Source organism: Daldinia loculata, assembly GCF_022478755.1.
Source record: "Daldinia loculata strain CBS 113971 unplaced genomic scaffold F4817scaffold_2, whole genome shotgun sequence".
Lineage (NCBI taxonomy): Eukaryota > Fungi > Ascomycota > Sordariomycetes > Xylariales > Hypoxylaceae > Daldinia > Daldinia loculata.
The window spans coordinates 121,443-132,871 of NW_026054856.1; the positions used below are offsets into that span (position 1 = coordinate 121,443).

Here is an 11,429-nt window from a genome sequence, read left to right on the forward strand (position 1 = left end):
CGGTCAACTACTCGGCAAACATCACAACCAAGGCGCTATATTTACTAGGTTTATTAGTATCTCCTAGTTGAAGAGGCGGGTAGAGCCGTCCCTACCTGTTAGGTACGCAATACTCAAGGCCTTTGAATATTTAGGGGACTTGCAGTTATCCCGCCGTTAGACCAACTCACGCTCGAGCATAGTGACGTGGAGAGGCTCAAGTGCCGACTAAGAATTTTAATATTAATTACTGCATCTATTGACTTAATTAGATGACAAGTATAGTGGCCTCTTGGGGATAATTTTCTTAGGAGAGGCGCTTCTATTCGGATATTCAACCTTCTAGCTTTCTTAAATAAACCATAAATAAAGTCTGTCGCTATGCGATATCCGTAAATGCCTTGGCATTTGCCATGCCTTATCCCCACGTCCGTCTATACCTAGCGCTGCACCTCCAAATCATTTACATAACTCGAAGCCAAGTGTATCTTCCTAGTCCCTTTTAGATCTCCCTTACGCCCCTAAATAAGAACCCCTATCCTAGGAAGTCGTAGTCGTCTAGGCAGCTTATCAAGACGACGGCGTATTTTCAGGCCAAGACCAGTTTTCTATGTGAACGTCAATCCATGCATCCCATCCAGTGGCATCGAGCCCGCTTAAGTCATCTTCTTGGAACTCGGGGGGTATCTCGAGAGCCTCTGGCTGTTCGCGCTGAGCGCCTGATGGCAATGGCTGGGTCTCTGACAGTTCCTGTTGAGGTTCTGGTAGTATTGTATGGATCTCCGATGGTATCGTTTGAGCGTCTGATGGTGCCAACCCGGCCTCTGATGGTACCGTTTGGGTCGTTGGCGGTGCTGGTTGAGATTCTGGTGACACCCTCTGGGCCTCTGGAGGTGCCGACTCGGTCTCCGGTAGTGGCGCTGCGTGGGTCTCAGAAGGTAGTGCCTGAGCCTTTGGAGGTGCCAGCTGGGGCGATGGTGAATGTGTCTGCCTCTGGACCGGACTAGAATTCCCAGGCTTCCTAGATTTCTTAGATTGTCTAGGCTGCTTAGGTTGGTTGGGTTGTCTGGGTTGTCTGGGTAGACTGGGTAGACTTGTAGACTGATTAGGTTGAAGGGGGTTACTAGGCGGTTGTCTGATATAGGCTGGCTGGATGTAGCTGTAGCTAACTTCTTGGATACCTACCGCAGTATTCATAGGGCGATAATATGGATGTATATGCGAGCTCCTTTCACGTTGTGGACGCTGAAGATGTTGAAACTGCCAGCGTGGAACAGGACCTGGCTCATAGGTCGTCTGGTAGGGATTGTAAACCCTCGGGTTGGGCTGGTAGGTGGCTGGAGGCGGGACTATGAGGTTCGTTGCCCCCATACTAGGCTGGCTGGTGCTTTGATAGGGAACTCCCATCCCCGTCATTGTTTGCCCGGCATAACCCTGAGTTGATGGGAAGCTGTGGCCTTGAACAGGTTGTCCATAGCTATCAAGTATAGGGCGTGTAGGAAAGTAAGCTCCTGGAATATTTGGATATCGATCCATTTGGAAGGTGCCTAAGAAGCGATGCTGTTATTAGTGCTTGATAAAGATGTGTAGTTAGCAGAAGAATGTGCTTGTTAATGATGATAATGATGGTACTGCTGTTAACGTCTATCGGTAGCTATAGCAGGCGCATCTATGGCGCCGAGACGTCCAGAGAACCTCCTTCGAGACAGAATTGGAGTATCTCCTGGCATATGAGATCTTCTGTTTTTGTCTATGCATTTCATTCCCTCGTGCCTCTAACACTACTCTGCTTAATTAGCGCTGGCTCTGGGTATTTATATAGGTATATATATATACATTTCCCAGGTTCTTAAAGTTCTCGTTTGTTCATATCAACAAAACTCAAACGCCACATATATACTCATTCCAAAGTAGAACGTAACCAAATGGCATTTCCGACTTGAAAGCCTATTACATTAGCAGCAATGCTGTGCACGACTGACTTCATCGCCCGTGTTTATTTTGTCGGGGCGTATTAAGTTAAGGTCTAGTCGCGATAGAAAAATGAGGCTTTAGCAACAAGTATCTCAGTTGGATATTCATACTTAACCGTACAGGGGGATAAATAGGCTTCCTTCCATGAGAAAGCGTAGGAGTTTTTAGAATAGGAGTCTCGGAAGCTTCGTCATTAGACTTATATAGTAACATTTATGGTTCCCGACGAATCGTAGTAATGTACATGACTAATTGCGCTTCCATCAGATGATTATTTGTACTATAGTTGATATCTAATGAGTTTATAGTCTGGGCTAGGTGACACTTTATCGTGACATATCGCCTAAGTTCCTCCTAAACCATTGAAGATACAGGATTGTATTAACTTGCGTCTTGTTAGATATTGTGCCCTATATTTTACGCAACTGACTCGACTAACATCGTCTATATTCAACATCTATCTATTTTAGACACTCTACTTTCTCTTGTAAAAGTTGCCTGGAAATAGTTGTTGGATTTCTACAAACCGTCTTCCATAAATTCGTCGTATCGAAAATGATGTTGTTATTCTCGTAGAACACAGATAGTTTTCGTAGTATCTTATGGGGTTCTTCATTGGGGTTCACGATTTTCTTAAATAGGTGCCTACCAGGTAATCCTGGATCTAACAACAAGTTACTCGTAGCCAGTGAGCAGCTAAGCTCCTGGCCTCATAAAATTTCTCCATCAATCATGTTATCTACCTGACTATGAAGCTTTCCCCCGTTGCTGCGATTAGGTTAAGTAGGAGTAGTCTAGACCCCGGATTTTTAATATCCGCTTAATCAACCTCGCCCCTTTCTTCCACCTCCACTCCACATTAGCCGAGTTCGCCTATATCCATGTCTACGTCTCCCCGTCTCTACACCCTGATTTGAGCGCGTACTTTTCTGGGGGGCGCGATGCCACGTTTTTCCTTAATATAGTATCAAGATAATATATGTCTTCTCGTTTGCGTTACAGCAATCCATCCCCCCTCCCTATTTCACCGCCTGCCCAACATCGACCGAGGTAGCCTGGACTTCGCGAGAGCCAAGACGGTAATATGGATTACCTGGTTCTACGGCTCTGGAAGACTTTGACACTAAGGGGGCCGTAGTTTAAAATATCTCCGGTCCGGCAAAGCTTTTACCAAGATGGGACGCTCCGTTTTCCTACGGGAATGCAGTCGCTTTTATTTATCTTTCCTGCCATCACGTCTTTCAGGACTCGGATTCCCAAAGCCAGAAAAGAGCAGCGATTGCGCGATTGCTTCCTAGGCTCGGGAAAGATTTTTGTTCCTCAACTAACATAAGGCGTAGAAGAGAAGAAGAATGATGCTTACATATTTTATACCTGCTCTGTTGGCACTTGCCAGCGGAGCCTCTGCGGCTCTCAATGTCACAGGTTCGACATGCACGGTAACACCTCTACCGGTTGAGGGTGGCAAGGAACCGGACGACACACAGCAGATCCTCGATGCCTTCAAGCAATGCGGGAAGAACGGCAAGGTTATCTTAACGGAGGGTTCATTCCACATCGGGAAGGTGATGGATCTTAAAGACCTGAGCAATGTGGATATTGAGATCCACGGTACGCTACGATGGTCCTCGGATATCCAGTACTGGCTGGGAAACAGTATCGGCGTCGAGTATGCGCAGCGGTCTACGGCCTGGCGCATTGGTGGCCAAGATATCAGCATTCGTGGCTTCGGCAAGGCATTATTTGATGGCCAGGGCCAGTTCTGGTATGATCAGAACCGTGGCGGAAGTAACCAAGCCGGACGGCCGATCAGCTTAACGCTCTGGCATGCTAAGAATGTTTTTATCGATGGAATCACCTGGAGGCAGAGCCAGTTCTGGCGTAAGCTATTCCCGCCCTCCCTTCGTATTTGCCAATAGTATCATGAAGTTGAAGTATGAATAAAAGACGAAGAGGGCTAATAGAATATTAGACACCTTCGTTGCGTACAGCGAGAACATCACCATGACGAACCTAGACATGAACTCAACCAGCAACAGCCAATGGAGTACCGTGAACACTGACGGTACCGACACTTGGAACTCAAAGGACGTCTTCATCAAGAACTGGACAGTGACCTGCGGTGATGTAAGCCCCCTTCCCTTGTTATTCTTCTAATATGTCTACCACCCTCCTACCCCTATTCTCTTAAACACTAGGTAGGTACTCAGCTAACCCACCCACAGGACTGCATAGCCATCAAAGGCAACAGCACCAACATCCAAGTCTCCGACGTGCACTGCTACGAGTCCGGCTGCGCAACCATCGGCTCTCTGGGCAACAACCCCGGCAACGCGCCAGACTTCGTGCAAGACGTGACCTTCGACAACATCACCTGCACGCACAGCTCCAACGCAGCCTGGGTCAAAACCTACAGCGGCAACGGGCTCGTGCGCAACGTCACCTTCTCCAACATCCGCGCCGAGAACGTCAACCAGCCCATCTACGTCACCTCGTGCATCTACACGGCCCGCGGCTGCGACCAGAGCCGCCTGCCCATCCAGGATGTGCGCTGGATCAATGTGACGGGGACTAGTCGGTATAATATTGCTTCTGCGATCCACTGCTCGGCTAGCAGCCCTTGCTCGGGGTTTAGTTTTGAGAATGTCGAGATCACCCCGCTGGATGGGAAGAGTACGCCCAAGTACTTGTGTAGTAATATCCAGGGCCAGACTGAGAGCGGCATCCCCTGCACGGGGACGTGCCCGGCTGATTGGCCGCAGCAGTTGAGTGGAAACCGCTGAGTTTTATCGTGGAAGTAAATGATGGGATGATGAAAGGAGAAGTAGATAGGGGTTCTTGTCTGGAATATAGCTACCGTTATGAGCAACCGATAAATATTCGTGTGCCTATTAAATCAAAAGTTCATACCAAAGAATTCGCCATAACCATGTCTCATTACTCGTCACTATAAATCTAGTTTCATTCATCTTCGTCACACATAAGCAGCGTGGTCTCATAACCTCCCCGCCTTGCCTTGCCTTGCTATTCCATCCTAGCCTACCCCCTATATCTATATGACCGCGCCCATCCATTCATTATGATGATCTTCCTTACTCCCACCTCTGCCACTCTCTAACCGCCTGGTCGAGCTCGGCATCAACCCACTCCGCACCGAAGCGGTGCGGGTCGAGTCCCACGATCCTGGCGTGGTACTCCTGATCTTTCATCCTGCGTTCCCTGACCTTCGATTCCAGATACCTCATATCGTTATGCCGCACGGCCCATTGGAATATTTGGCGCATGCGGTCCGAGTATAGCTGGCAAGCGGCCAGCTGGAGTAGCTGGGGGTTCTTGTGGAAGTTGGCCGCAATGGAGCTGCTGTCGCGTTGGATCATGGGCCATACCACTTCCCCGAAGCATTCCTCGCAGACTGTAAAATCGGGAATCGACCGCATCGTATACCACTTGCCATTTTGGACCGGGGTGTCGCGAGCGCATTCGGGAACAGCCGTTAAGTCGCGAAGTCTATCGGCTAAGGCCTGAACGTCCGGCGTGCTCTTAGTTATTAAGGCCTTATCGGCCGCCGCCTCTAAAAGGTCGAAATAGAATAAAAATCTTCGTTCGTTATCTTGATGCATCGCACAGACACCCCTTGTAGCTTCAGCCGGGGAGTCCATAGGCACGAAAAGGCCCGTCAGATTCGGAAGTAAAGCCTCAACGGTCTTCGCACAAGTGTAGCAGACGGTAAAGCTTTCAACAGGGTGTCCTGAGCGGGGATCTTTGACTGAATACCAGATCCGGGAGGTTTCTCTCGCCCCCGAACACGGCTGGCTCTTAGCGGTGACGTTAGCGATATTTCGAAACATGGCTAGATCCGCCATTCCGTATTTCCTTGTTAGGAAATACGCGATTTGGTAGTATCGAGAAGTCCCGAAGTCGCAGACGATATATCGGTCTGTCGAGCGGAACGGTGTCGGAACAAAGTGGTGCGCAAATTCGGTTTGAGAAAATGTGACTTCGTAACATGACGGACAGATGTCGAAGTTGTCGCAACGAGGAAGTGTTAGCCAATCCATGTGTCCTGTAGTTGGTTGCCTACGAGGGCAGTCACGCATATTAGGGAGTTCGCCAGCTTGCACCTCGTCGAGATATCTTTTATACGGAGGCATATAATAACTTTTGCTGACAAGGCTCCTTGGCGAACCGGATTCTACCGGCTGGCGTGCGTGTCTCTGAGGACTCGTCGACAATGCTGATGTGGACGAGCGAGGATCTTGCTGGATGGATCCTACTCTAGGTGATGGAAGTATACCTGACCTACGAGGATCAGTAGGGGAACCAGAATGTACGGCCGCAGCGGTTGCAGTTACGGCAGCGGCAGCGGCAGCGGCAGTAATTACGATCGGAGCAGAGGGTTTAAGCTCAGATCTTCCCGTAGAGGAACGGGTCAATGAATTGTGAGAACGATGTTCGCTTCGTGAAAATTTGATATCTTTTGGGAACGTAGAGCTGCGCGGATTAGACGAAGTCGATTCCCTCTCATAGACTTGGGAGGTTCGTGAAGATGGAAGCGGAGAGGCGCCCCGAGATCTTCGATCGCTACTAGGTCTCAGTTCTGCTGAGCTTTGGAGGTAGGATCTTCCGTCAGTAGACACGACTGATTCTCGATGACGGCGGGGACGAGCTCGATATGACGCGTCCTCATCACTTGAGTAGATATATTTACTATGAGGCGGGACTTCTGGTTTCTCTTCAGAATTAGATGAGACCTGAGACGCTGTATCTCGTTCACGTTGTTTACGGTTAGTATCGTCAGCTCTCGGCGACCGAAGCTCGGCGTACGGCGGAGGATTCTCATAGGCAACCTTTGAGGATGTCCGCACATGTTGAGGGATATCCGCAGTCGAGTGTCGTTTGTGATGAGTAGGGCTTGTCGACTTGGCCGATTTGAGAGGCTTATCTCTATATCTCCTATCATCTCGAGGACTCTTCTCGTACTCAACATTAGGGTGAGATGAGCGATTGCGATTTTGAGAATAAGAATCTGAGCCCCCTTGGTAGTATGCTCGGTCTCTTCCTCTGCTAGCATGTTCTATGACATCTGGAGAAAGCGTACTTCCACTCTGAAGCCGAGAATGACGGCGGGGAAAGTAATTCTCGTCGCCTTTCTCAGATCTTGTCGTAGATTTCGATCTCCTCGTATCGGATTTCCGAGAATCAGGCTCAATGTCTGTAGTTATAGTAGGTAGTTGTTCAAGTTTGCTACGACGTCTCTCACGGCTTGGCCGCGTGTCCGATTTGGCCTCAGGCGATTCTTCGCGACGCGTGCGCGCATCATATTTGCGACCGGTGTTCGCCTCATAAGAGGTAGGTTCGGGTTCGGGTTCGAGCTCGGGGTTTGAATCCCTAGATTTGGGTCGCCTCGGTAGCTGCTTAGCATTTCCCGAGGAATCACCTGTAGAATCGGACGAGGTCGAAACTATAACAAAGCGCCTCTCCGGATTATGTTCATGCACAGGGAGGAGGATAGGCAGCTGGTCAATATCCCCCCGGTGTATCGGTCCCTCGCCTGGAACTGGAACCGTGGCCTTATATTCCTTTGCGAGCGACGCCGTCTCATCCTCAACACATGGCGGAGGAGGATAATCGCGCTGGCGACGAGCGTGAAATGGTAATTTACTCGGAGCCGTCACATTTACATAAGAGGACTGGCTTGATGGTGTACTCGAGGTGGCGCTGCGTTACATATGACGTATCAGTAAGTCGCCCAACTTTGGTTCACAATGGATTCATCCCACGCCATTTTGGTTGGAGGGTATAGGAACTTACAATCTTGAATCTGGGCTTTTAGCTCTAGAGTTAGGCCAATAGCCTTGTCGTAGGAACGCGTCGATGTCGACATCAACCATATTGGAGATATTCAACCAGCTTTATTGGGGGATTATTGGTTATTTCTGGAACATGGCAACCAGGGTGTGTTGAGGAGGGGAGAAAGAATGCAGTTGATATGTAAATCGAACGCCCTGCTTCTCAGCCTTGCTGACCAGCTCTAAGTAGATTCCGCCAACTGTAGCTTAGCTCCTTGAAACCTTTGGAACTTCGGAACAGCAGACGGATAAGCGGCAACGTACGAGAAGTCGTGATTCGCTGACGTTTAAGAGTTGGGTAATTCCAAGCGCAAGCCCCAGCTGTGAACTCGTCGTAAGTGATTTGACAGGTGAAGATGTCGATGACAAGACAATTCTTAACCGTTCAAAGTAGCGCTTAGAAAGACTTAAAAGACGTCAAATGACAAGCAGCGAGGCAGTGCGTCTTAAAAAGGATGGACCTCCAAAAGCGCCTCAAAGGTCAGTGGCTTCGGACATTGCCGTCTCCACGCTCGTCTTCGTCAACCTTTCAGGGTTTAAGCTGCTGTGAGCTGCTGCGGACTGCTGTGGTACTAGTTCGCTCAGCTAATGACGAAAATGATATAGAGGCTTATATTATAGCTTATCCAAGTGCCGTGGATTTATACTAGTATACCTAATGTAGGTAGTAAAAGTGTAAGTTCGCCGCGTTCCTGATGGTTCCCAAAGGACCTTGCTACTGCAGCTCGTATGCAAATGATGGAATAAGAAGCGGGGTGGAAAGCAGGGGTCTCTACGGTCTCTACGGTTTCTACGGGTCTCACTAACAAATCTCGTCGTCTGAGAGTTACATCCATAACACATCCGTATCTGGGCTAGTCACGATGAACCGACAATCCTTTGCCCCTCACTAATCCTATCCAGGCAGTTCAAATTGCTTGACTGGCAGCACTGGCAGCACTGGCTGGTCCTGGGAACACTTACTCCGCAGGTTTATCGAGTGAGATCTATGATCCATTGTTATGGGCTTTGCCCTTGAACCACTCCGTTTTCCATGCGTCGTCGCACTGCATACCTACCCTGCATGACATTGAAATATACCTGTACCCCTAATAAATAGGACCCTTCTCGCCCGAGTACACGCCGTACACAGAGATCAATGTGTATGCCTACCTACAGTATTTACTAACTATTATTTCGGGCGTTGGACTATGTATGTACGTACACGAACTTGTAGAGAATCGACGTTGACATGTTCGCCTGCCAACGCGTCGCCTCACCGACGTCTAAACAAGGCGTAGGTTGAGCAGCATTGACAGTTTCAGCCATGACTTGCGCCATCAAATCATCATGTTATCTTGACGTCTTGGTACGCGATGCTGTGCTGCGCGCCGCCTTCGGCAAGGGGTATCACAACTCTGCTGAGAAGAAGGGTGGTCAGCAAAGCTGAAGGAGTAGAGCTACGATGGCTGGTGAGTTTCGATTACGACTTCTATCGAATACCAACTTACATACATAAAATAAAGCCTTGGTCGCACAAGACAGAAAAATCATGACCTCTACGTTTGTCGTATTACAGAATGCGCCCTTCGTGTACGTAAAAGTAGTATTGGCGAAGCCGAAAACAAGTTAAATGAGCTTTATTACGGAGTAAAGCGACTTGCAGCTAGGCTATGCAATCGATCAAGTTCGAATGCATATAGGACGGAATATGACCTGCCTAACTGTCCTCAACAGTCAACAGTTGTCGTCCCGCATGCTGTAAGTAAAGGGGTTCGTTGGCTTGGAAGTTATCAACGTGTAGACGGTTTCTTCATCCCAGAGATAGCTCCTATAGAGAGCTACCTGGTAGCAGCTGGACCCTGCGAGTTACCATGCAGCTCAAAACTCCGATGTCTTACCTGTGCGACAGCTTTTTGTTATAGAAGGGTCCTCTTGACCTGTGTCTCTACCCAATGTTTCACCACATTCTTGTGTGTCTACCAGCCATGAACTATGATGCCTCGGATGCAGTTCTCATGATCGCCAAGGTAGGTAGTATTGAAATACCACGAAAAACACGCTATTCGCCGAGATACACACCCGACGCCATGCATCTTAATATCGACAATATCGAGATTCCGTTGTGCTGGGACCCCTTAGAATCACCACAGGGTCACCATAGGGCCACCAAATAAAATATTGATTCGCTCAATGAAGGTGATGGTTGCCACACTTTTACTATTTTCCAATTATTTCCCCAGCCCTTGCGAAAAGGTAATCTATCCACGCAGATCAAAGTTCCGGCCGCAGACTACGTTCTGCAGAATGGCGCCACCCTTCTAATCGTATGTGAGGCTGTAGATCTCGTCATACAATCCCGATTAGCTCAATACCGCATCAACTAAGACAATCATAAAAGGCGACCAATCTCAGACGAACAACGATGAGGATTGTCAGACCCAGAAGTTGAACTGTTATGACTTCTTTGGAGATAAATATGAAGATCCAACACACACTGGTTGAAATAGGCACCATGACACCTCAAGTCCACGTTTCGTGTCTGGAGAACATCCGATCCAAGTTCTTCCTGTTACCCGATTGATGACTTGAGATGGACTCGCACGGATATCGTAGAGAAACCATCGGGCGAGGCCTTGGTTTGCTGTTAGTCCCACTCGAAGAAATAGCTCAAACGTATCAACACGGTTTGCTGATACATGTTGTAAGCCCATCGAAATTTTCAATAACCATAGGTACCTTGGGTATAGAATAATGCGAGATAGCCTCGTTTGTCTAGGCATATAAAATTTATAAATAATTATATCTACATATTTCATTTTACTTGTCAAGCAAGAATACATATGAGAACAGTTCGATTAGAGTATAGATAATATGAGATGATAGATGATAGGACGTAGCACAAGTATGAGATATTGCATGGTAATTACGTAGATATGTCGAAGTTAATATCAAAGTGCTGATTGAAAAAAAAAAAAGCCGTTACATCGTCTAACGTTGTACTACTTTCGGTGAAGTTGCTAATATTGCCGAGAAGTAGGCACGCATACGTGCTCGATACATGAAGGAAGTCTCATAGTAGCAAACACCTTCGCGTTTGTAGTCGAGCTCGTAGTCGACACGGACACAACGGCTGAGAATATGAGCCTAACTCCCAGCCTGTCAATAACATCGGGAAATATACCTAACCATTGGATACGGGTGATATTCCGTAGTGCCCCTTGGCACAGATGGGACAGCTCAGCGCTGATACTGCTGTGCTCTCCTTTATGATATATAATACGAAGGTCGGATTTAACAAAAGAACCCGATCATCACGATACTTATGGTAGTTATTACTAATGACTATGAATAGATAGTAGTTGGTCCGTCTAGAACATGTAGGGCTAGATTATACCTTTACGGGATTGTCACTATAGGAAAGGATTGGATCCTTATTGCATAGAAATCGCCCTGTCATTATTATGTAGCGAGCCTGATAGGGGTTAAAACGTCGTGTAAATTCGCCGCCCTTCTATAACAGGAACCACGTCGCTACGGCCGGTGATAGATAGAAACTATCAAGCAACCTATACCAATACCTACATCCGAGAATAGAAGGTTTTGCCATGCTAGAAAAGGCAAACCAGCTCATCCTCGCCTACATGT

The 11,429-nt window shown here is 48.0% G+C and overlaps 3 protein-coding genes across 3 annotated transcripts; 1 reads left to right on the plus strand and 2 right to left on the minus strand.

The window, feature by feature from the left end:
• Positions 1-439: 439 nt before the first annotated feature.
• Positions 440-1,633, minus strand: F4817DRAFT_323276 (uncharacterized protein). The gene has a single exon (XM_049301491.1). It carries the CDS (start codon positions 1,513-1,515, stop codon positions 550-552), a length of 966 nt encoding a protein of 321 aa, XP_049163418.1. The 5' UTR covers positions 1,516-1,633; the 3' UTR covers positions 440-549.
• Positions 1,634-2,815: 1,182 nt separating this feature from the next.
• On the plus strand, positions 2,816-4,839 carry F4817DRAFT_364641 (glycoside hydrolase family 28 protein). The gene is made up of 3 exons (XM_049306778.1): positions 2,816-3,834; positions 3,926-4,080; positions 4,179-4,839. Exons 1-3 carry the CDS (start codon positions 3,306-3,308, stop codon positions 4,734-4,736), a joined length of 1,242 nt encoding a protein of 413 aa, XP_049163419.1. The 5' UTR covers positions 2,816-3,305; the 3' UTR covers positions 4,737-4,839.
• Position 4,840: 1 nt separating this feature from the next.
• On the minus strand, positions 4,841-8,050 carry F4817DRAFT_78628 (uncharacterized protein). Its single transcript, XM_049307893.1, has 2 exons — positions 7,765-8,050; positions 4,841-7,671 (listed from the first exon to the last, which is right to left on the minus strand). The coding sequence occupies exons 1-2, from the start codon at positions 7,842-7,844 to the stop codon at positions 5,046-5,048; spliced, it is 2,706 nt and encodes a 901-aa protein (XP_049163420.1). The 5' UTR covers positions 7,845-8,050; the 3' UTR covers positions 4,841-5,045.
• Positions 8,051-11,429: the final 3,379 nt, after the last annotated feature.